This window comes from Pempheris klunzingeri, chromosome 1 (assembly GCF_042242105.1).
Source record: "Pempheris klunzingeri isolate RE-2024b chromosome 1, fPemKlu1.hap1, whole genome shotgun sequence".
Taxonomy (NCBI): Eukaryota; Metazoa; Chordata; class Actinopteri; order Acropomatiformes; family Pempheridae; genus Pempheris; species Pempheris klunzingeri.
The window spans coordinates 28,507,850-28,533,471 of NC_092012.1; the positions used below are offsets into that span (position 1 = coordinate 28,507,850).

A 25,622-nucleotide genomic window follows, 5' to 3' on the forward strand; every position below is an offset into this window, starting at 1 on the left:
TAAGATTTCTACATTGTAATTACTATAACATGTGTATATTCATTATTTTATTTTGTATTCTCTTTCCTGTTCGTATAGACACATGCAGTACCTCCAGCTTAGACTTGGTGAACCTGCGTGTGCACCCTACACCACTTGGAAGTGCAGTGTATGTGACACATGTGAGCAAAGTGAGCTGGTCTTTAACCTCGAAATGAATCAAATAAGTAACTGCTAATGACTGTTGTACACTCACACACTGGGGTTCCCACGTTCCCCTCTAGATTAATGGCTGATGAGTTTACCACAAAACCGCAGCATTCACGGTTTGACTTTCTGACCTTTGTTGAACGTTGCCCCTCTCTCCCTCCGTTTCCTGTCTCTCTACAGCGACTGTGAAGTAAAGCCATAAAAATAAGATTTAAAAAAAAAAAAGAACTCGTACACCTTTCCTTGCACTATTTTGTTAATAGGATACAATTTTATAATTCAAAATGGAGTTTTTGGTTTCCTGACTGAAACATTTAAATACTGGATGGATCGCCTTGAAATTCAGAGGAGGAATCCTAATTACTTTGTTGATTTCCTGACTGATCTAGTGCCACCATGAGTGCTGTAAAAGTTTAGTTGAGACATGAGTGTTCCCCTTTAGGATGAGCTATAATAACTGTGGTGCCGTCGTCAGGTCAACATTTTAACGTGTCCAATACTTTCGCTTATGACCTGCAAAATCTGCAAAACTAATGCATTCAGTGCTAATTAGTAAATGTTAGCACGCCAACATACTAAAGTAACAAGATGAACATGATATTGTCAACATTTTCATTGTTGTCATGTCAGCACTGTCAGCTACGCATAAATGAAATGTATTTATTGGGGTAAACTTACTGCTTCAGTTAAATGACAGAGCATCTGCAGTAAAATATATAACCAGTCAGTCACGTTTCCAAAAGCTACTGCAGAAACTGAACAAGATGCACATGCAGTATATATTAGACTGAAACACAACTCTGTCATTTGCACGATTCTGTGAATTGTTTGAGGATGTTTCTTAAAGATACACAGAAACATTAAAGTTCTAATTAAAGATTATTAACAAGTGGCTGCAAATACTGTATCATGTTGAGCTTTTGACGGCAAAAATATGAAGTTGAGCTTTCTAATGTTGGTTGAAAAAAATCATTTAACTAATATGAAATTGAAATATATTTGCAATATCACATACAGGATAAATAAAACAGCGTTTACAGAACACATTTATTCCAGCTGATCTTGATCATATATAAGGTTCAGAGAGGTTCAACAGTCTTACACTGTGATTAAATATGTTGCACGTTTGGCCACAAATGAGAAAAGACTTTCAATTATCCAAAGCCAATTAAAAATGTTTGGGAATGAATGACATGACACGGGCTGAGGTAGCTCAACAGTTCTATAAAAGTCCCAGAAAAATGAGTTTTCCCCCTTTCTGGTTTTACTGAAGGCTTGTAAAAAATCCCCAAACAGTATTTGATCCTTTTGATCCACCCCAGGTCTGATGGATTTTCAGTGGACACTACAGACGTCAGGTTCTTAATGCTTTGGGGGGTTTGCTGCCATCTCGGCCACCTGTGGGGAAGGAAATGAAAAATGGAATCAATTTCTTAGAGATGACTTAAAGGTAATTCAGCCTTCAATAAAATTCAGAATTTTTTGGTCCCAGCTCCATCAAATACTAAAGAGTAATGGGATAGAACACACTGACCATCTATATTCACACTTTGTGTCTAAATCGTGCTCCTTTTCTCTGTCAGACTTTGCCTTTCCTGTCTCACCCTCCGTTTTAACATGAGAATGAAGCTAAACAGATTTGCTGCCTTTGCCGCCGACTGCTACCTGGTTGTCGATGCACTTGAACTGCCAGGTCCAGCGTGTGTTATAAAGGAAAGGTCGCAGGTCAAAGCGGTTGTCATCAGGACTGTAGCTCTCTGCGTGGTAGGACGGCGTCACTGTGGTCATCTTGTGGCGGTTCACTGAGTACATCCTGAAGAAGTGCTTCACCTTCTGGGCCACCTGAAGAAAGAACACAGTTAGTTTCAGGTGACTGTCTTTCCAACAGCTGCTAAATATTCATTATCAGGATTCATTAAAAGAAAACACACATTTTCAATGTTAGACACCAATTATTCAGAATTATCAGTCTGATATCAAACATTATCAGACATGACTTTACTTTGGTTTAGTTTTATTCTGACATATAACAATATAGATACAAAGAAGCAGTTTGCCAGTATTGCCAGAATGGATCAATTATGTAGCTGTTTTTAATCATTTTTGTTACAAAACCATTTATTAATGATTAATATCTAGACTTCAATAATAATGACTTGTGTTACCAAAGTAAACCAGAAATATATTCAGAAATATGGGCAAAACTTCTTAATTTCTTTACAAAGATGAAGCTAATTTGACTTTTCTTTGACTGTTCAAAGGGAAAAATATCTGCCTGTGTCCTGTACTACAAATATATCAAATACAGGTGGTGGGGGGGTATTATTCTCTCCCAAAGAGGAGGGCCGGGAGAGAAACGTCCCACACTGTGAGGAAAAACTGACCTCCGTGGCCGAGAGCGCGTCCTTCCACGTGTGAATGAGTTTGCAGAACATACTGAAGGGGCCACACTTGGAGATCTTCCTCAGTCGTCCAATCACAGATAACTCTGAGTAGGTCATCCCCATGTCTGCCTGAGGGGGGGGTGGGGGGGTGTTGGGCAGAGAAGATGGAAGAATATTGGAAAAAGAGGGTGAGATAAAGCAATTGTCAGTCTTTCTGTAAGTCATTTGTGTGACTATTCATGTGGGCAACTTAGCCCCAATAGGATGGGATGGATTTCTCCAGAGGAGGTGAGATCGTTTTAATATTACATGTTCTGCTCAGTGATTTCAAACTTGCCTGTTTTTCCACTTACAAATAATCATTTTGACTGAGCGGCTCATTATTAAGCCTAATAAAGATGAAAGTTATACAACAACAGAAGCCTACTAAAACAGATGAAACATGTCATTTAGCCCCCCGACATTACATACCAAAGTGTGCCCTGTCAGCTGACAACTAATTAACCCCCCACACACACACTTTCTCTATACGCTGATCTCACAGAAGCCTCCTCCAACACATCTTCTACCCAGAGGAATTTATTCAGTCACTACTACTGACATTGCTAATCCACAGACACAGCCCCACCTCCTTTAACCCCACACCCCCCACTCCATTAGTTACTGTTGCTATGCCCGTCAAGCTTTCCATTTTAGCATGGCTCGTTAGCAGTTTACTGTGATAATGGTGGCAGATTCATAGTCACGATTGTTTGAAAAATAGGTCCTTGGTTTCTGACAGAATTTGAAAAAAAATCCTCTGCAAGCATTAATGTTGGCTCCACGAGTAGATCCAAAAGGGTCACATGTTTTAAAATAAGAACCCTGTTAAGTAGCATTTAAAAAGCAAATGATGGTCCATGACATCATGCTAGAAACTAAATAAATATACATGTGCGAGACAAAAAGTCATCACCCTGCTGTTTCATCAGCAACATCCACTTCAGATGAACACACGTGGAAAGAACTTCAGCTTTTTGACTTCGTGGGGTCCAGTGAGCTCTGGCACAACACTGTTCATGTGCATTCAATGCAGCTGTGTTGTAGTAAGTATATCTGTTGCATCTCGAGGTTGCTTTTCTTTGTGTTGCTCAGTGGTAGAGTGGGCCGTCCCTCAATCAGAAGGTCGGGGGTTCAATCCCCAGCTCCTATGGGTCAACATGTCGAAGTGTCCTTGGGCAAGACACTGAACCCCAACTTGCTCCTGAAGCAGCTTCAGTGTGTGAATGAGTATGAAAGAATAGTCTCCTCCAAATTACATTCCTCCTGTATGAATGATGTGTGAATGGGTGAATGAGGATGTCATGTAAAGCGCTTTGAGTAATAACTAGAGATAACTAGAAAGGCGCTATACAAATACAGACCATTTACCATTTACGAGCTGTAGCTGTTGCTAAGATAAGGCATAGGAGTTGGAAGATCATACAAGAGTATAGCTATTACATGAGCTAACCAGGCCTCTCTGCACCCTTGCTATAAGCTCTATTCGTTGCTGCATGTACACACCTGGTGCTGGTTTGCTGTCAGGAAGGTTTTGTGGTTATCGAGAACAAGGTGGTGGCGCAGCACCTTTCCCATGACTCTGCACATCAGTAGTTATCAGACCATTTGCTTCAAAATATGTGAAAAAAATGCTCATCAAAGAGATGATAGAAGCGCAGCAGGATAACTGTAAGATGAGTGTTTTACCTCATCTGTTTGCGACACCTGTCCGTCTGTCAGTGGCTCCAGTTCAGCTGTGGGTGGGGCGGCCAGGATGCTGCAGAGGACACACACTTGTACGTCAGTATGTCACTGCGTGGGTGTTCTTGTCATTTTTCCCATAAGTCCTGATCCTACTTTCAGTTCCACCTCTGAATGTTTACTTTTCCCGTTTAGTGTAGAGGGTAAAATACTGAAAGTGACATCTGCTTCATCCTTTCAAGACTTCTGCCTTTTTTTACTGTGTTCTCAGTGCTAACAGGTACATTACCCATCAGCTGACCCTACCCTCTCAGAGCGGTGAGCTGGAACTGCTCGGCACAGTAGAGCAGGAAGCTCTTCAGGTCAGTCTTGCTGATGCCTCCTATTGGGTTGATGTCAGCACTGGAGCAGTCGTACTTTGTGAAATACCCTGTCAGACTGAGCAGGAAAGGTTAGTCATTTCTTACTGTACTGCATTTTTGTTATGCACACATTAGTATACATTATCTATCTAGAGAACGTGTATCTTTGGGTAGTCACACTGCTTTAAAAGGTTCCACAGGCAAGCACCAGCATCTCCAACAAAAAGAATGTGCACGATACAAACAACTATCAGAGAAAAAAACAAAAAGAATAAAGTTACCCTTTTGTGACAAGTGATGAGGTAAGTACACCAGGCAAACAAAAGGATGGACATCCTGGCTATAAATTTTGATCCCACTGCCGAGGCCAGCAGCAGCAGCCAGGCAGCGTTCTCTGCTCAGGAAGGAATTACTCCACTAAACAGCATGTTTTCTAGGGCTGGGATGATATTCATATCTCCCAATTCCATACCATCACAATACTTGGGTACTGATTCAATATGTATTGATATACATATTAATATGTGTGTATATTTGAACTTTTTTAACAGTGGAGTTGAATCATACACTTATTGTGAGGCATATTTAAACATAAGTAAACTGCTGATGTTACATTGAACTGTCCCTGCCTGTCAAGCTAGCGTCATAAGATGTTAGGGTTAGCTAAGGTGTAACACAGGGTAGTTTATTCTGTGTTTATCTAATCTGAAAGATCCAGAGCAGCAAACAGCAGCATTAACATCAGTGAACATGGAAAAACATGGTGGTGGCTAACGGCGGTAATAGAGGGAAACGGAGACACAAACGTAACGATTGACTTCACTTCAGCTTTGTTTTTGGTGAAGTGGATGATGTCATATTACTGTGAATGATCTGAATGGTGTTAATGGGACCATTAATTACAGTAACAAGCTGCAAATTAGCATCTGTTCCCAGACATTCAAAGGGAAAGCTTAAGCCAAGTTCAACTTTTATTTATTCTTTTTTTAAATTGTCGAGCCTGCATTTTTTTCCTGTGGCATCACTGGAATGAATGAGGCGGCTGTAGTTTTTCATGTAGTGCTGTTTTGCATTCCACGTCACACTATGCAGTAAGGGTGTAGTGTAATCTTGGTCTGTCATATTGTGCGATGGATGAATAAATGAATGAATAATGAGGAATAACTACAAAACTGTGTATGAGAGCATAGACTGGTCATCAGCTCACAACATCCATCTGCTCCATGTTTAGAACACACAGCCAAAGCACTTAAATTATTAGCAGCCAAACTTTTTTTTTTGCTTCACGTTCAGTGTCTTTCTCTGTCTCTCACACAGTGTAAGGGGGCCTTCTGTCAAATGGAGGCTGTGTCATTGTTTCCTATAAAAGACCTACAATTACAGAATTAGTTTTTCAAAAGGAAACAGACACAGACACGTCTGTGGTCAGGTCATAGCTGCAGTGATACCTCTCATCTACATTGGCTGAGCCCAGCACCAGCAATCCACCGGGCTTCCCCCAGGCCCACAGACTCAGCTGGGCAAACAGGTAGGCCAGCACCATCCTGACCCGAGCCTGAAGCGCGCAACCACACACACACACACACACACACACACACACACACACACACACACACACACACACACACACACACACACACACACACACACACACACACACACACACACACACACACACACACACACACAGGAAGTGAAAACAAAGTTGCATGCGGCACTGAAGCAAACTACAAAACGGTCACAGTTGTGTTACTGAAGCATCAGTGTGAAGACTGTGGTTAAACTGTCCGAATATGTCTGGGTGTCATCGCACATTTTTTAGTTCACAGAGCAAAAAGTAATAGAGTCAGGGAAAGAATGAAGACAAACAGGAAACAGTCATGATGACAAAACCACTGTGATGAGAAGTGTAGTAAAAGTTGCTCTGATACAGAATCCACAGGAGTAGAAACGTCTGTAGAAGACGGAGGATTTGCTCTGAATTATTTTTCATTTCACGCCACCGCCACGATTTGACTATGAGATTGGCAAATGAATCAGGCTCTGTGTGAGTGAGGGTCTAACCTGTACGTTCTGCAGAGCCAGGTTCTCTCTGCGGCTTCCCCCATTGGCACGAAACTGAGGCCACTTTCCAGTAACCAGTGAGAAGATACCCAGAATGCCTTTCACTGCCACGTCTATGTTAATGTTCATATGTGAGCTGCAGACCAGGAGATAAATGGCAAAGGAAGAAAACATGTTCATTCCAAATCAGCTCAAAGGAGAATAACATTCCTTATGTGAACTGTGTTTCAAGGCCAATGAACTCACTGACGATGACATAATGGTCGTTATTCATCATTGTTATAGTAGAGAGCCATCATAATATTACATACTATATTAATATTCACGTTTTAAATAAACAGAAATATCACATACACAATACTAGAAATGTGCTTGTTGACATTATATTGGTTATGCGTACATGCTTATCTGTGCTCAGTACAGTAGGAATGTTATTCTGTACCAGTATTACTGGTATACACACTAGCCTGAATAACACGCTATATTTAGTGTTCTAGCTTATCTTACAGTTATCTGTATATCTATTCATGCATTTTTCTCCATTTTCTTTCACTTATCCAGACATGAAAGAGGTTACTTTTATGTCTTTATGCAAAGACAAATAAAATACTGTTTGGTATATAATAATGATTTGTATTTCTGTGTCATTTATTTGTACATTTTCACTTTATACAGTATGCTTTGAATTTTTACACTTTGCATACATGGCACTTCATATACCTTCACAATGGGATATTTTTCTCCAGATCACAGTCTAAGTATTGTAATTACAATTGTGTTATTGTTATTGGCTCGCACTTCACATTGAATCCCACCTACCTGCCGATCTGATTGGCCAGTTGTTTGGCCCTGCTGCACGTGTCCTCTGAGGAGTTTTCACTGGCCATGTAGCAGGTGGTGAAGATGCGACCACACAGCTCCTTTGGGTGCTGAGGAGAGTAGGAGTCATCCCCTACCACTCCGCGAACATCCTGCAGTACCTGGCTGTCTGAGGGATGGAGAGAGAGACAGGTGGACATGAGACAGGAGGACCCCTCGTCCAAATAAACTGTTTCCCCTGCCTCTTGTGTTATTTTTAAAGCCATCAAATGATGAAAAGAGCAAAACCATCAGTGTATTACTGAGAATCCCAACACTCTCTGACTTTCTAAACCTATCTGTGGCTCTCAACACCAAAGTCCAGATAAGAGTCTTTAAAAAACACCACACAAATAAATTCCTTAATTTTCTAAAAAGATATATGAGACTCACAATACTTGTCAGTAGGATACATCCATTGTTGGATAGGATGTGTCGCGAATATGGAAAATATAGACTATAACCAGCCTTAACCTTTACAAGAACATGTGTCAATAGTGACTTTGAGAGAATTTGTGTGATAAATTGAAATGAGAGCAAAGTGAATCACACTCACTGCCGTCCTCTATAGCCTGGCAGACCAGCACACACATAGAGTAGACGATGCAGGCGGTGGAAGAGCTGTCCACTCCTCCACTCAGAGGCAACAGAAAACCAGCCTGGGACACAAATTAGAACCATGTGACTTCACACAGTCTAAGTCTAATTAATTCTTATTTTCAGTTCTTTTAAGGCCTAATAATAGAAAGGAGTGTGTGTTTTCAGAGTGTGTGTTCGTCCTCACCTGTCCGCTTCTCCTCAGGTAGTCCCACAGCCAGCAGGCTGGCCCTAGACTGAACAACACAGGGGTCAACTGCTGGTCAATGGATTTCTCCATAGAGCGTTTCTTTAACTGGCTGTAATCTTATTTATTTTGTACCTGATCTCATCCTCTGGTGTGTGAAAGTGCCATGTTATTGGTTGGTGGGTGGGGAGGTAGATATCACCAACACTGGATAAAGAGAAGTCAACTTTGACCCTGTTGCAAGGTTTGGGTTCACTTTCCTACAACAGAGAGGAGGGACAAAGTGACACGTGCTCATAACTATCAGAGCGATGAGGAAATGGAGAAATTTCCTCATCACAGAAGTTTCCTCAAACAGCAGGCTGACATTTGTTTACTAGCCATAGTTCACTTGTAACTGACCTACATGGGACTGTCTAACTGCACCAACTGTTCCACAGCAGATACAAGAGATCTGACAGTGCAGCATTCTAAACAGTGCTTTAGGACATGAGTGGAAGTTTGTGTCTCAGGACGCAGGTCCGTAGAGAGAGGCACCTCATCACGGGACCTCATCATAAGAGCATGATCCCAGAGCAGCCTCTGTCTCAGTCTCATTAGCTGTAATATGTGACATACAACTGTCAACTTCCAATATGTTTAGCCTGCATGGCAGATTATGTAAGTAATGGCAAAAGTGCTTATGCTTAATGTCAAATTCCACTTATATCACAGCCACAGCAGCAGCTCATGCGGCTGTAAATGTTACTGCTAATCTGAGTGTGCTAACGCGCTTATAATGACAGCGTTAGCATGCCGATGTAGACCACACACTGTGTAACGCATGTTAGCATGCTAACATTTGCTGATCAGCAGGAAACATTAAGTACAGCTACGGCTGAGGAGATGCTTGCTGCGTGTTGAATAAATTGAAATTTTGGCCGGATGCCACCTGCCTCTTGTCTCTTGCTCACCTGCTGAGGTGACGAGAGGAAAACTGAGTGAAAGCGAGACACAACGCAATTAGCCTTGGTTTTCCCTACTTCGTGCATTACATTAGGTTGGACGGAGGTGCTTGCCTACCATGCTTGGCGTGCACATTTCTCCTCTGTAGTTAGACACATCCTCAAGGTCAAGCGTGGCTGTAATCACCTCCTGCAACACACACACACACACACACACGCACGCACGCACGCACACACACACACACGCACACACGCACACACACACAGTTCAGTTTCCTTGTGATTCAGGAATGTTGTCGACCTTTCTGTACAACCTGCTCTGCAACACTTACCCAACACACCTGCACATACAGAAAACTGATGTCCCTTCCTCTGGTTAGCACAATACTGTCCACACTTGCAATAATACTTATTTGGGGGTACGTTGTCCATATCCACACATACCACATCATTCAGGGAGAACTGTGCTCCCTGCGCCACAATGTCTCCATTGATGGCCACCATGGCACAACCATCATAGTAGACACGGTCTCCATCACAGCCCCTCTGGTTGGCATACAGGTAGATACCTCCACTCTGGAACAACACCAACAATACAGTGAATGCAGCACTGATTTCAGTTCAGTTTCAACTATTATGTACTAAAGTACTAAAACTCAGGATGTTATGGAGGCACTTCACTGCCCTCTGGTGATCTCTGCCTAGCATCTATGCAAGTACAAATAGGTGAGAAATGAAACAAGTGCTGGTAAAGCTGAATAATTGTAGGAGCGCTTGAACGTGAATAGACAAGCACATGTTTGACGACTCCTGGTTCAAGTATACCTTTATGGTGGCTGACTTGATCAGGTTGAGTCTCTGGTCAGCTTTGCGGAGCTCGTGGTGGCTCGCAGATGAATTAGTGAAGATTTCAACCCCATCCAGACCCATCTGAATATGGGGGCTGACAGAGAAGAGAACACACTCAGTCATCCGGAGAGTTACAGACAATACACAGAAAGCAGTAACACCCACACGATCCTTCTACAGTCCCCTGTTTGGCTACCTTCTGGAGTTCCAGAGCTCTGCACACATCTCGGAGCCAATGCAGGTGTCCTTTGTGGACAGCACACAGTCACCGAATGGGACGGTATCCTGATGAGCACAAAGAAACAGGTATAAAAAACACTGATCATCTCTGTGTTAACATTCACTACAGGCCGACCTTTGACCAAACAAAGTCTTACCTAAACACAGAGGGTGATTTTGTATTTTACCTGACCGGTTATCTCCTGGATCATCCTGGGCAGGAAATACTCCTCCACTTGCCTTGAGGAAACAAGCAAAAAGACGAGTACATTACAAACCATGTCATTTCCAAAACAGAAACACATTAATGCTAAATCATTCTGGGAAATGTGTTTGGGCCTCGAGACTATCACTATAAAGGGTTAGGTTAACAGACAGCCTCATGGAACTTTCTTTGGAATTATACTTCTATGAAAAAACACCTAAGTGTAAAGCAGGGTGTTATGGGTATCCATTGATCACCAAGAATCACAGAGAAGTAGAATCTTACATAAAGGATAACGTACAGCAAGGCAGATATTATTGCAAGAACCCCAACAGGGTGATGCAACACGCTGTGCAATATGCTGCTTATTTCCGCTATCAGAACTGCGTCCATAGCAACGGGCTCTTATACCGAAATAACAGACCGTAAAATGCCATAATTGACCAATCAGAATCGAGTATTCAACAAAGCCGTGTAGTAAACTTCAATAACACACATCAAACGAGCTGATTGGTTGACCCAATGTCCAGTCGGTGGGCAGGTTTAAAACGGATGCGTTAACTCTACAACCTAAATACACACAAATATAAAAGAAGACAGAATCGTCTCCAAACAGCTGCGCTCTTATGAGCAGGTACAGAAACATGTTACAGCCTTCAGAGAGACAAAGACTATGGAGCTGCATTACAGGAAACATAGGATCCCATGTTTTCAGAGTTGAACCCATACCAGACAGTGACATTTAGGATATCCCAGGTCTGTGACGCCCAGATTTTAATCATCTATTAATAAATCACTGGTTAAATAATACAATGATTAATACCTGGGATATCTATGTGGACAACATACATGTATCGCCTGATTATAGTGCAAAATATGAGTGGCACACAGTCTGTGTTAGACCTCTGAGTGATGACCAACCTTAACTGGTTCCACGGTGAGAACCAGCGCAGCTCTCTGTAGTTCCCCTGGTTGGCCATCAGCATTTTAGGTCTGATGAGCAGGATCTTTCTGCAAGACGGAAGAAGAATGCTGAAAGTCTTTATGGACGCATTATCATGAGAAAAGTTCTCTCCAGTTAAAATAGAACAGTGTCAGTGTCAGTTATGAGAGTAGACTGGTGTGCTGATGTACCTGTTGAGGAACAGGACCCGACAGTTGTAGCGCACATTACGATGCATGATGGGCCTGATGGGAACACAATTTAGAACACGGTCACCAAACGGGACTTCTAGCTGGCCAACATTCTGAGCAATCCACGAATAATACTGATTAAAAGAAGAAAGTAATTAGAGTCACAGCAGTAAGTAGTGATTTATGGGATCATGAAGCGCTTTGATATGAAATAAACTTTGAAGTGTTCAAGCTGCCTCTAGATGTTCAGCAGGAGAGCTGCATAAAAGAAGGAGAATGACTTTATTAATCCCCTTTTGAGGGAAATTCATTTGTTTCACTCCACTGTACAGTTTTTACACATGTGCTACTTTTGGACTGTTTTAAGGCGACACTCACATTCCCACATCACAGATGATGTCCTGGGTGATGGGAGATTCTAGAAGCTTCCTCAGAACCTGAAAGCTGTGGAGCAACGTGTCCGACTCATAGAAGTGGTCTGCGCAGCCGTAGCCGCTGTGAAAATATAGTAAATCAGAGAAGAAACATCAGCTGTGTGAAGTAAAAGGGAACCTAAACGTTAGCGCCTTACAGAACCGCTGATCTACACATCACCGACAGTGCTGAATTATTGTTAGTCCAGTAGTTCTAAATAAGATATTGTGTGCCGATTTTGGCCGAAGACAATCATACTACTACATTCTAATATAGGAATTTACTCATGTCAGCTTGAAACCTCACTAAGTGTCTTGGAAACTAACACTTTTCCAATCATACCATATTTCAAGCTCTGGGCCCAGTCTGTATTTGGCTCCTTTACTCTTGGCAATCTCAATGCCTGCAGAGAAACATAGACAGAAAACAGGCAGGATTACTGGTTTTCACTGAAGTTATCGTTGGATTTGTGTGTGTTGAGAAGTGGTGGGTGTCAAATTCAGTTCCTTTATTTAAAGTGGTTCCTACGGTGTTTCAGTGTTGCACTTCCACAAGGTTAGAAGACTTGTAGGAGACAGATACAAACAATAATGGGGAAAATGTATTAGTTGGTGTGCAGTGCATCCTGCACATGATGCTGTGCAGCTGATCAGTAAAGACACAGTTTGTCAGGAGGACTGCACCAGTGTGAGGTCTGACACTGGCTCTGAGGATTTCATCCTGGTACCTAACAGCAGTCAGGGTATCGCTGGCTGGCATGTGGAGGGCTGTGTGACCCTCCGAGGGCATGCCTCCCCCGGACCATCAGTGACCGGTGATGCTGGATGATGTTGCAGGCAGCGTAACGTTCACCACGGCGCCTCCAGACTCTTTCACGTCTGTCACATGTGCTCAGTGTGAACCTGCTCTCATCTGTGAAGAGCCCGCTGGAGAACATCGGGCCCTCGTGCCCCCCCCTCATGGAGTCTGTTCCTGACAGTTTGGTCAGAAACATGCTGGAGGTCATTCTGTAGGGCTCTGACAGTGCTCCTCCTGTTCTTCCTCACACTAAGGAGCAGATACCTGCTGCTGGGTTGATGCCCTTCTACGGCTCTGTCCAGCTCTCCTCATGTGACGTCTCCTGGTATCTCCTCCATGCTCTTGAGACTGTGCTCGGAGACACAGCTAACCTTCTTGTGACGGCACATATGGATGTCTCCAAACTATCTGGGCCTCTACTTTTATGCCACTGAAGTCCTGTTGGTTGTATTTTCTTTTTCTTAAACATATCAAAATGCCTCAGTGTGTGCCAAAGGTGCATTGAAACTACTAAAGAAAAACCTGAATCCTGTATGAGACACATAGAAGGTACAGTAGACTATAGACTATGTCATGTGTCATGTGACTGAGAGCTGGATAAAGAACATTACACAGTCAGACTCACTCCTCAGTATTCTCTCCAAGTTGCCTTCAAAGTCCAAAGCCCACTGGTTCAACGAGCAGGTCGCCAGAGTCACTTTCCGTCCCATTTCCCGGTAGTTTGAACTGAAGCAGCGTCAGTGAGCTCAGAAGGAAGGTTCAGCTTGTGTTAGTGTGGCTGTACTTCAGAGTTTCTGTCTTTAAGAACATGTGTTGTCCTCCACTGGAGAAGTTCGTCCTACATTCTCTTCTTCTTCGTCTGAAACTGTGTAACTTTGTCAGTTTGGACGCGACTGAGCACATTACTGCCCCCTACAGGACAGATGGAGGACATGACTGCAGCCACTGAAAAGCTTATAATCATAATTTGTAATCAGCTCCTCTCAAAAAGTAAAAGTGATACAAGATAGAAGATACATGATTGTATGATGTATGATAAGATGATTACTTCATTTTACCCTGTAATACAGTTTAGTTCAGTGGGTTCCAACCTTGGGGTCAGCCTCTTCCAAAGGGTGGCCAGATAAATCTGATTCAGTCCTACAGAGAAATAAAGAAATAAAGAGAAGTTCTGATACATAACCTGAGTGCATTTTTGGTCTTTTCCTGAATCTTTGCTTTGTTATAAGATATTGGACAGTAATAACCAGTGTCTACTTGGAGCTCCAAACAGACACTGTTTCTAGTTTGGGGTCACAAGTTGAAAAATTCTTAAGAGCCACACTAACTATTGAGAAAATGTGATATCTTATCAGCTTATCGTTTGTTCTTTTTTATTCAAAGTACCTAACAACCACAGCTGTAAAATAAATGAGTGCAGTAAAAAGTACAATATTTATATGGAATGTTGTGAAGTAGAAGAGGGAAGTAGGGAGACAATAGAAGTCAAGTAAATGACCAAGTATAATACCTGGGTAAATGTTATAAGCTGTTTTCCACCACAGAAAATCAATGGGAAAATGTCCTCAAAGCTCTTTTTATTTATCATCAAGGGGGGAGAATGTAGATGTCTCCTGTGAGTAAGCAGTTTCCAGGCTTAAGACAGTGTTAGATCATCACTCCCTGTATCTACTGGCCTCAGGTGATGATTCTAGTGATGATTCACTCTGATCTACAATGTTTTCACTCCACCGTTTAGTATCAGCTCAGCTCAGAAAATAAAGTGACAGGTTTAGTGTGAAAGTGTAGTAGTTTGATTGAGTTTACATTTAAACTTCAGATCAAACTTTGACATTTCACTTTTTAAATTTGTTTCAATAAACACACAAATGCTTCTTTTTTTTTAACATCAAGCAGACATGGAACAACATAAGATTTCATTTTGAGTTTTGCTTCAGGCCATCTGATGAGAGTTTTCTTTTCACCCATTTTTAAATCTGTTTTTGTTCTCCGTCAATTCTAGTTTTTCTTTAGCAGCTAAGCAGCTATGTTCTTTAATTCGACTGTGACTGTGTGCTGTCTGCTGAGGTCTGCTGTACAGTAACAAGTGGACACACACATGCTCTCATCATTCTTCATCAAAAGTTACATTCAAAGACCTTGCGTGACAATGACGAGCCACACTCTTGACTAAGTAATGGACTTTATTTTTCTACAAAACATGCACTTGGTGAGGACAGTGAAAACAACATTTTGTCATCGCTTACAAAGCTAAGAGGAGTTCATAGCCACTGGTGAGAGCTGACGCCGTCATTGTGATAACACTACAATCACAAACACGCACTATAACCACCGGGTGTTCTCAAACCCTGCCGGAGGAAAACTGTCTGTGCTGTCATTTTCCATCCTTTTTCTTCCCGTTTCCATCAACCATCTCTTCCATTTAGCACTATGGTTTGTGATCCTACTGTATATGCACAGTGGGGTGTTTTATAAAGCAGCATCACCAGTAAAGCCACACTCACTGGGGCAAATCAGGCTTGTTTCCAGGTATATATGTCTCAGAAAAGAGGAGTGGTCAGTCCATTACTTTGGTCCAGACTGAAACAGCTCAACAAACACTGGATTCATTGCTATGCCATTTTGTACAGCATTCATGGTCCCCAAATGGTGAATTTGATGACTTCGGTGATCCTCTGACTTTTTTATGTAGCACAATCAGTTTTCTCTTATTCAGTAAGATAGCTAAACATATGGTGGAATGGCTTTGCACACATTTTGGTTCTTACATTCATAGTCCCCAGATGATGTGTCCTAAAAACCTCTCTAGTGCCATCATCAGGTCAAAATCTCAATTTGTCCACTACTTATGATCAAGTACCTGCAAAATGAGTATGTCATTCCCATCAGCTTCAGCTGTAAGTTGTGTTTAGTGTTGATTAGCGACAGGTAGCATGCTAACGTGCTAAAGTAACACAGTAAAGGCAGACATCAAAACCTGTTCAACATCAACAGGTTAACATTGTCATTGTGTGCTTAGTAGCATACTGACATTAGCAATTAGCTCAAAGCACCTCAGAACAAAAACACTAAAGCGGCAGATACAGTCTGACAGATCGGAGCAGTCTGAAGATATTTAAACAGCCCTTTCACCATAGCAAGGCTGTTATGTCACTTGTACTAGCTAAGTATCATCATTCAACTGAGCTGGTGTCTTAGAAAATGATTTTGGGCCCTATTTGATACATTAAAGTTAATTATTGTCTGGTTACATCTTGTGCATTCATCTTCAATGTCATTAACTCCAATGACTCCACAGGATCTGAAATAAGATGGTACGATTACAAGCAGAGCTCTGCTACAAACTGAGCTGACGGAAGAGTTTATCTCTAGATAAAATAGAGTCTGGCTTCCCAGCTGGCTGTTAACATGCTGCCAAAAACTCTCTGCTGCATTTATGGCAGGAGTTTTGTTGATTTGCTATTTTTGCTTTATCATTTTCCTCCTAATATCTATTTAAAATGTGCTGTGAACGTCACATGTGTATGTGTTTTCTTTATTGACTTGATCTGTGCTTGATGGCTCTGTATTTAAAAGTCATGAACAAGCTGCTCTTAAACCAGACTTGACTTATTCTGATCTCACTGGTCAGCTTTACGAAACAAGCTTCATCCTGGTTCGGTTTGTTGAGCTCATTCAGAACAGGCTTTTCACAATAAGCCCTGCTTCTCTGAGCGTTCTTTATGAAACACCTCTCTGTGGGATTCCTCCTGCTACAGTTTCTTTACAGAACAAGCAAACAGAAACGGCAGCGTGGCACAGGCATGATCAATCAAAGGCCAAAAAGATTTGCGCTGTGAGACGGGACGGTGCAGAAGACAGGATGGTTAAATGTGTTCTTGCTCACTCAGGTACATATTTATGCGTGAAGAGTGGTTGGTGCGGACTGGTATCATCTGCTTGATCAACATTACAAAGTACAAAAACATGGCGTTTGCATTTTAAATGAACACACGTTCCAATAATCCCTCGTCACACACTCTCTCTCAGACACACACACACACACACACATTTCATATGAAATAAATAGCAATATGTACAAGACTCTGTCAAGAGGGCAGAAAACTCAAGTTATACAGCATGTAAGAACACAAAACACATCTATCACACTACACACAACTTACATCATGTAAACAACGAACAGAATGTTTAGCCCTGTCATGTTAAAATGACGTGAAAAATCATAAACCATGAAATGTAAGTTGTACAAGGATTCCAGCATTAATCGAGCTTTATCAGATCTAGACATAATCCAGATATGAGGCATCTTCTAATGGTGTGAAGGTGGTCAGTGTGTTTCCAGATGCCACATCGCTGTGGTAATATCTCCACGGTCACATTAACAGTCTTAAACCCCTGTGACAGAATCAAAAGGCAACAATCAAAGGACGACCTCCCATATGGAGCCCACAGCGGAGAAAAAAAACGTCATCCAACTTTTCTTTATTGTGGCGGCTCATCCTTCCTGGCATGCTAATCATCTCCCTCCCACCACCAGCTCCCTTCTCTACAGCCCCACTGAAAAAATAGCCAAATTCTTTGTCAGATAAAGTGTAATAAAAGGCAAAGGCAGTATGTAGCAAAGTCAAGTTGCCTTGATCAGAGACAACAGGATCCTCTTTTCTGTCTGTCTCCTTTGACAGCCTTCTAAAATGGTCAAAGTCCCAAGATCAGTGGCAGGAAGCAGGGCAGTAGGAGGGAAGTTAAAGGTTATGTTGGTATTGAAATTAAATGACATTATTCAGAGTTATTCATGCTGAGGTGCCAATAAAATGTAGGAAGATGTGTTTCACCCACACAAGGGTCAGACGTAGATCTTGTTGTGGAGTGCCCTCCACAGGTGATGATACACTGTGACATGAGCACGGTTGATAAATACTCCATATATGGGAAGACTTTGACCTTTGAAGATGCTGATAATGCTACAGCCCCTTGTGAAACATTATTAAAGGACAATTCTGCTTTCTTACAACTTTGGTCGCATATTTTGAGAATGTTGAACATTTTATCATTTTGAGCAAGTGCCCACCAAAGTCATGAATGAGATTTCGAAGCATGGAGGAGAGCAAATACACCTTGCATTTAGATGACCAGACAGATTGTTAACAAGCTCGTGGGTTGTTTGGAGGTAGAACTAAAAACTTTAACAAACTGAGACGAGAACCCAGCCATTATCCTTTCACACCTAACCTGGTTGATCCCAACTGGTGCTATCAAATTTGAGACCCAAACCTGACCAACCAGACCCAAAGCTACTTTTTTTTTTTGCTTTAATTCATTCACTGCTAGAACTTAGAAGCAGAGAACTGACCAGCCAGAGAGACAATGGACAAACCTGAACAAAGCCCCAAGCTTTGTGGCCCTGAACACACCAAAGACTCAATAATCTGTCAGGACCGGTTCAGTCAGATAGCAGAACTCTTAACTACAGAAGGTTAAACAGTTTCGGTAAACTTTACTGTGCTTCTTCATTGTCTTCCAAATAAGTTTGGCTAACCTGTAGGTTTGTTTAAAGCCTGTCTGAGCATCTGACTTCTTGTCTTCCTTCGCTTGCTGTGTTCCCAGATCTCATTACTTAACCTGATGAGTAGAATGGAATTATTACTGATAGAAACGATGGCCAAAATTCAGAAAATGAGATGCAAGTTGTAATGAACTAGAATTATGCCGTAAGACTATCAGACTCTTAAGACACCCGCAGTGAGGTGACCTCCCCCTAACTCAGACTAGTTTGAAATGTATGAGAAGCTGAAGATTCCTTTATGGAACAGTCAGAACAGTGAACAGTGAACGGAGCAGTGTGACACTACCTGTCTGCTGATTAGTGCTGCTCTGGTATGACCTGTGGGGAAAAACCTTTATTTAACCATGATGTGTCTGCAGCCCAATGGGACACTTCATTTTTGACCTGATGTCACATATCATATAGACATTTTGAGGCACCATGAGTGGCCATGGGGCAGCTCACACTTCCTCTGGTTCAAATGCCACTTTGGTGTGACATTAGGGCAGAAATGAGCCCTAACCTTATGGGAGGAAGGGATGCCCATGTGTCATTTCCACCTGAGCCCTTTAGAGACTCAGTGCACGCCAGCGTTTGTAACTGGTTCTCCTGTGTTTCAGTGGAGAGTTTCCCATTTCCATATTTAGGGTTTTGCTGCTCTTATAAGAAATAAACTATTGGGGGGAAATTCAAGGGTGCAAAGATAATATCACTTATTTGCAAGTTCAATCCAAATGCATCATCAGTATGGATATTCAAATCTCCATGTACGTTGACCTCTACATTGTGAGCCCTTCTTCCTCTTCTAACCCCGAATAACATTAGAATTTGACAGGATTGTGCAAATGTAGCTCAACAGAAGCACTGTGGCTACTAGGAGGCGTAATAGGATATATCTGAGAGAAAGGCTGAAATTCAGTTTAGTACAGGAGCCAATCCATAGAAGTGATTCTGATCACAGTTTCATTCCACAGTTCAGAGCAGTTCATACCCTCAAATGCAGCAAACAGATCCAGTAACTGCAAGGTCACATAAGTTATGAGGAATAAACAAAGGCATTGATCCAGACGCAGACATACAGTGAAATCATCAAGTGTTCTTCATACAAAGTGTGTCAGCTGGCACTGGTACTCTGGGAACGTTCCACATGGGAATCCTCAGTGTATTTCCAATGATAGCACAGTCCATATGATGCTATTAAGGCACCATGCAGTCCCAGTCCACGCAGTACTCAATCCAACACCGTGGGCCTTAATGATGTTAATGCCATGGCAGCCATTAGGAAGTCGTGTCACTCTTGGAGTGAGAAGCTCAACTCCCACCTTTCTAGTCATTAATGTATACACACTATATAAAAAACATTGGACATTTGACCAACATTTGGCATTTCACAGATTCCTCACTAAAAAATGTACCAAATCTTGCCAGGTAGCTTGGTAACAAGATAGGTTTGTTTGTAAAGGCCGTAATATCTAAATGAACTGGGCTATACGAGGTGTCATCAAACACATCACAAAAGTGTTTACACCTGTTTCAAAGTCACACATTCGAGGGTGGGGTCAAAAGCCTGCCATGAAGTCTCGACACAGGGAACTTTTCTATAATTAGAACTCAATTACACAGTTCCCTCTATGAAACTTCATAGTAAAATTATACGGTAAATATTAAGGTACATATGTATCTCTGTCTCCCTCTCTCTCTACTCTTTCACTACATATCTATATAGATGTATACTGAGAAAGGCAAGAAAACTGATAATGTAACTGTGTAGTTGTCTTCCTTAAAAACATTGTGTGTGACATCACTGCCAAATCTTCATTTCAATAAAAACCTGCAGTTTAAATTCTGTAACAAAAACTGCCCTCTAGAGCTTTCCAGCCCACTTTTCTGAACGGCACATGTAGAAACAGGTGGAAACGCTTTTGGGACTAGGTAATATATGTCATCCAGAAGGGTACAGGTTCTCAGCCTGAGTGGAAAAAATATTATATTATAATATAATATCCCCACTGACTATGGAATTGTTTGAGCTGCAGTAATAGTAAAGAAAGCCCAATCTCCTTGCACTCTTTCAAGAAATTTAGTTTTCACTTCCTGCTCTCTGCATTCAGGATGGTCGGCTGGCCAGCGTTACTCCCACCTACAACATCTCCTGCGGGGTGCAGAGTAACGCCGGGCTGTAAAACTGATATAAGGAGGGAGAGTGTGTGTTTCTTTCAGTGAGCTGTGTGTGCCCGCATGCAAGTGGGTATGTGTGCATCTTTTTCAATGTCCACGTCTTCCTCTGTGTGTGTGTGTCACTGTCCAGGGTAGGTGGGGTAGTGTGTCGGGGAGTGTGTGTGGAAGTGCGGCTGGGACTGTGCGTGTGTGTTTGCCAGGGGCAGTGTGGCGTGGCGGTCGGGAGGCAGGCGGGTGGACAGCAGGTCGTCATCTACAGCATCACCTACAGATGGAGCAGAAACACAGCTGTTACTGCAGCACAAACCAGATACAAAGTGTTACTTAATGAGCTAGCTGCTTCCCTCTGCTTCAAGCCTTTATGCTAAGCTAAGCTAATTGTGTCCTGACTAGTCCTGACTCTGATACTGCACACTCCTGAGAAGAAAGCCAATGAGCTGCTGAACTATCATTCTAACACTGAATATAAGACATTGGCCTCATGTCATTGTCACCTTTTGTCACCTAATGGTGATGGCAGCTGTTTAATGAACTGAAGCAAAGGAGTCTTTTCATTTTATGAGAAGCCGTGAATTGGTAAGAATCACCCAGTGATCTAACCTGATTCAGACTCTGCTTTAATTGTAGTCAAAGTTGTATTTCAGTTGTTGACCTGATGAAATAAGTGTATGTAGGTGAATGGAGCAAAACTTGTATAGACTTTTATTCTGATTTTTGTGTGTATAATCTCTACTGGAGGCACGTTGGTACAGGCAGGTGTGTGTGGAGCCGGGGAAGAGAGTACCGTGTGTCTTACCGCTGCCAGGATCCATGCCGGTCTGGTTCCCAGTGATGTGGTGCCAGTAGGCGGATCGGGGCAAGATGGCGGTGGGGGTGCAGGGGTAGGAGCCGGGCTCTGAACCCACAGACATCAACTGGGAGTCACATACATACAGTACAACATCAGGACTTGCTTTTAAGAAGAGCATCGTAGATTAGAAAGTCAAGAAAATACAATTAACAACGTCTCCAAGTATTTTTGCCGATTTCTATCACTGCTCTACTGAAAGCATTAAAGCAAGATAGGAGGTGGCTTTACGGGCATCCAGGGTCACTGCAAGGGACACTTTACTCTTATCATGTACTGTAAAAGTGTGGGCTTTTAACTGCATTAGAATGTAACCCTTCTAATCATGGCTGCATTAGCATGTTGCTGTTGGATTTCTGGTGGAGCTCCCTTAGACAAGCTGCAGAACAGGCTGTAAACACAATCACCTACCACATTAATTATAATGAACATGTTAGCAAACAGTTGCCGCTTTACGCATCCAGCAGATACAAGGCAACATCAGCATCCACGTGGAGTCATGTCTCTAAACACCTGGTAAATAGCTCCATTATAATCTCCAACAACTCCTGGAGAAAATATTTCTTTGGTCTGCTGTTTTGGTGGTGTATAATGTCTACAGTGTCATTCTGTGCTGCCCGCTGCTGTTTTAAACGAGCTTAATGAGAGCAGTGAGTTGTTGGAAACAATAAAGTTGTAGGCTGTGGGACCAAAACGAGATGGTAGATGTTGAGGAACTGCAGAACTGGACCCACAAATTCTCTCTCCCTGTGTTTTTGTAACTTGAATGGGGCTGCTTGTAGTGACAAAGTCATCTTATCCAATGTTTATTTGGGGGTATTTTCACATTAATTGCACAGTTGACCTAAAATTATTGACACGCATCCAGAATAATTAAGAATCCAGTTAACACGACTCCAGTGGTTCCCGGATAAATTTGCACTGACTAAAACTGCCAAAAACCACAGTGAACATGTGGCTTCTTGGGGTTTGAATGGTCTATAGTGCACAATGAATTGAAACTTCAGTCCATTCCTAAATGAAGAACGAAGCATCTGTTGACTGGGACTGAAGCAAATGTCATGTTAAAACTTGTGTGGATGTCGGCCAGCCTCTCACCCTGCTGTTTTTCTCCATCTCAAGCAGGACCTTCTTGTGCTGCTCTGCGATGGCCAGCGTGGAGGAGTGAACCCTCTGGTAGATCTGCTCTCCCTCTCTGGTCTGGAAGGTGTAGAGGCCTTCGCCGCTGTCACACATCCTGCACACAACACCAGCTCAGGATGAAGACGGCACACAAAGCAGTAGCGGCTTACACACTGTCCAGAGGACTATAATGGAGTCTGGAAACCCTTAGTGAGCTCCTACTCTTACTCATGAGACAAGAGAATTGAATCAATGTGAGACTGAGCCAGATTCATTTATGTACACTGGGTTTGTCAGCTCATCTAAATTCATATCTACAGCTCTTCTGTTTGGTTTTAAAAAGACACAGAACAGATCACAACTAAAAGGCAATCATTTATTATTTCAATTTCTCCCGCGTCCAGACCAAATCACCTGAACTGTGGGTGTGAGAGTGACCTAATGATTCATATTCCACCTCTTTGGTCTCTTTTGTACACAGACTGTGCCACGCAAATGACCAAAAAGCAGCGCTTTTGTGCAACCTCAGTGTCCTTTCCTTTTTAATTGCCCCCTGGGGAAAATAAAGTTTTTTGAATTTGAATTTGAATTTCACAGAGGACCTTGTACTGGTGGCGACTGTGGATCCTTTAGGCTCTCTGATCATCACTTCACAAGCTTTTTAAATCTGTTTCTATTAGGTTTACAGTGAATGCGCATTACTGTGTCCATACATTCTGAGGCTAGTTATAAACGTCAGCTTCATGAAATGTTTATTAACACATTACACATGAAAGTCTTTGGGAGCAATGCAGTACAACACACCCACAGACAGAGGGCTGTCTTGCTATTGCTTTGGCTCGTTTCAAGACCTTAGACACTCACACACACAAACACACAAACACACACTGTTATCTGCATGCTGACCCAATCGTAGCTCATCAGGTTTTATCAAAGAGGAGGAGATAAGAAGGTCTGGCCCAGCATTGATTCATGGACCAATCTATTCAATCAATCTCTTCATAGGGCTCAGCCCAACCACGCTGTTTTGTGTATGCGTGTATGACAGAAAGAAAGAAAGAGAGGTACCCTTGGACTGACCGTAAGCTAACTGACAGGCATACACACACACACACACATTTTGGTTGTGTGTTCTGATAAGAGTGTTTCATTTTGAATACACACTGCCACAACAAAAGATGTGTTGTCCCCAACTTATCGCTTACTTTGTATATGTGTTCCAGCCTATGATGTACATGTAATTTATCTGGGGACAAGTCAGAGATCAAACAACTCCCGCCCCCTCCCAGGGTCTCACCGTCCAGCTTCGAAGGTGAAGCGGGTGGCGTCCCGCCCGTAGCGCCGCAGGGAGCAGAGCGGCCAGGTGACCAGCTTGGTTCGGGGGTTGTGGATGTCCCACAGGTAAATGTTCTCGTGGGTGATCTGCATCATGCACTCCCCATAGATGTCCAGGTTAGGACAGGGGAGGAGGAACACGTTGAAACGCTCTGAGGAGAACAAGGAATGACAGGAGCAATGTCAGGGCCAGAAAGACCAAAACAGAGCTAAAAGAGGGAACACTGGACACAGACACCACCCCAAATGAATTTGCTGGATTTGTTTGGTAGCACCTTAACATAAAAAGGTCTTATGGTGATAACATGCCAGTGTCAGCTTGTTCTGCTGCTCCCAAGTGGCTAAAAAACTCTATTTATCAAGTCTTTTGGTGCAAGTCAAGTCTGGGCGAGTCACCGTGTGACAGAGCTTCTGATAGGGCTCATGGGAGGCTCATTGGATACAATGCTGAATGATTGAATTATGTTTGTTCTCCATTAACACAATTTGTCTGAGAACAATTTGAAGAAGCAACAAGAAAAAATGATAGAAAGGAAAGGGAAAAACCAAGAGGGAGAGCTGAACCAATTTTGTTTATTACTAAATATAATAAAGTTTCGGAGGGCATCAAAAACATTCTCCAACAACACTGGCACATGTTACAAACTGATAAAACATTTTTACACAGAAAAGCCAAGACTAGTATTCAAAAGGTAATAATAATAACGGGGATAATAATAAGGGACAAGTTGGGACATTCTGAATACGTCCCTCCAACATGAAAAACAAAAGTCTTTACAAACCCCTGATGGTAATTATAAATGATGAGAGTGAAGGGAGATATTTTCTCAACTGATGATTTGTTTATGCAACTGAATGTCTGTCTCAGTTTCCCAGAATTCAAAGTGACACTTCCAGGTATCAAACCGGTGGTCAGACCAAACAAGCCAAACATCAAACCTGCAATTTAAGGAGATGGAACTTGATTTTTTTTTTTCCACGCACTCAAATACATACATAACACACACACACACACACACACAGTTTATCCCTGATCCACCACACCTTTGTCAAAGTTCATTCTAATGTAACTCCACATACAGGGTTACAGATATTTTTCTAAAAAGATACTTTGCTATACATATTCTTTCTAAAAATCAAGGTGTTGTATATAAGGAAACCAGACACAGCCTCAGGCACCGCTCTGATGGAGGTGAGACAGCTGAAAACATTGGCTGAATAAAGCGTGGTGAACTGGAGAAGAGTTGTGTTTGAATTCTGATGGACTTGAATTGATCTGCACCCCGCTGTGTGTGTGAGTAAGATACACTTTAATCACATTTAGCTTTGAATTAGAAAGGAAAACATCGAAAGAAGGAGACTGATGATAGAAGCCCTCTAGTTTATATACCATTTAGAGTATATACATTTAAATGTAAAAATGAGAAATAAAAATTAAAATGGCAGTTTCCAGACATTGTTAAAAATACACCAGTATATTGTTGCATTTTCCCCTTTTTTCTCCAAAGAGGGCTCATGTCCACTTTGCTTCGTTTCTTCTGCCAGCAATGAGCACCAATAAGGATGTGACCTCTCAGCCTCTTCCCACCAACACCATCAGTTGTGTTTGATGGAGAGCCAGTGTGAGTCTGTTGAGAACTGAACCTTTACTCTGCATGTTTGATTGTATGTG

At 42.2% G+C, this 25,622-nt stretch overlaps 2 protein-coding genes across 2 annotated transcripts in view; both read right to left on the minus strand.

Moving 5' to 3' along the window:
- Window positions 1-1,236: 1,236 nt before the first annotated feature.
- On the minus strand, window positions 1,237-13,695 carry LOC139199109 (glutamine-dependent NAD(+) synthetase-like). Its single transcript, XM_070828127.1, has 21 exons — window positions 13,552-13,695; window positions 12,471-12,531; window positions 12,093-12,209; window positions 11,715-11,768; window positions 11,502-11,591; window positions 10,564-10,615; window positions 10,353-10,441; window positions 10,133-10,250; window positions 9,752-9,883; window positions 9,426-9,497; window positions 8,499-8,623; window positions 8,364-8,412; window positions 8,136-8,238; window positions 7,541-7,709; window positions 6,722-6,857; window positions 6,106-6,212; window positions 4,602-4,733; window positions 4,302-4,371; window positions 2,574-2,702; window positions 1,855-2,031; window positions 1,237-1,587 (listed from the first exon to the last, which is right to left on the minus strand). The coding sequence occupies exons 1-21, from the start codon at window positions 13,634-13,636 to the stop codon at window positions 1,552-1,554; spliced, it is 2,103 nt and encodes a 700-aa protein (XP_070684228.1). The 5' UTR covers window positions 13,637-13,695; the 3' UTR covers window positions 1,237-1,551.
- Window positions 13,696-20,407: 6,712 nt separating this feature from the next.
- Window positions 20,408-25,622, minus strand: part of dok4 (docking protein 4) — a 31,860-nt gene continuing 26,645 nt past the window's right edge. Inside the window, exons 5-8 of the mRNA XM_070833449.1 lie at window positions 23,913-24,102; window positions 22,592-22,730; window positions 21,443-21,560; window positions 20,408-20,911 (exon numbers count right to left, since the gene is read on the minus strand). Coding sequence (XP_070689550.1) covers window positions 20,766-20,911; window positions 21,443-21,560; window positions 22,592-22,730; window positions 23,913-24,102 — 593 coding nt within the window. The 3' untranslated portion in view covers window positions 20,408-20,765. The remainder of the gene's footprint in view (window positions 20,912-21,442; window positions 21,561-22,591; window positions 22,731-23,912; window positions 24,103-25,622) is intronic.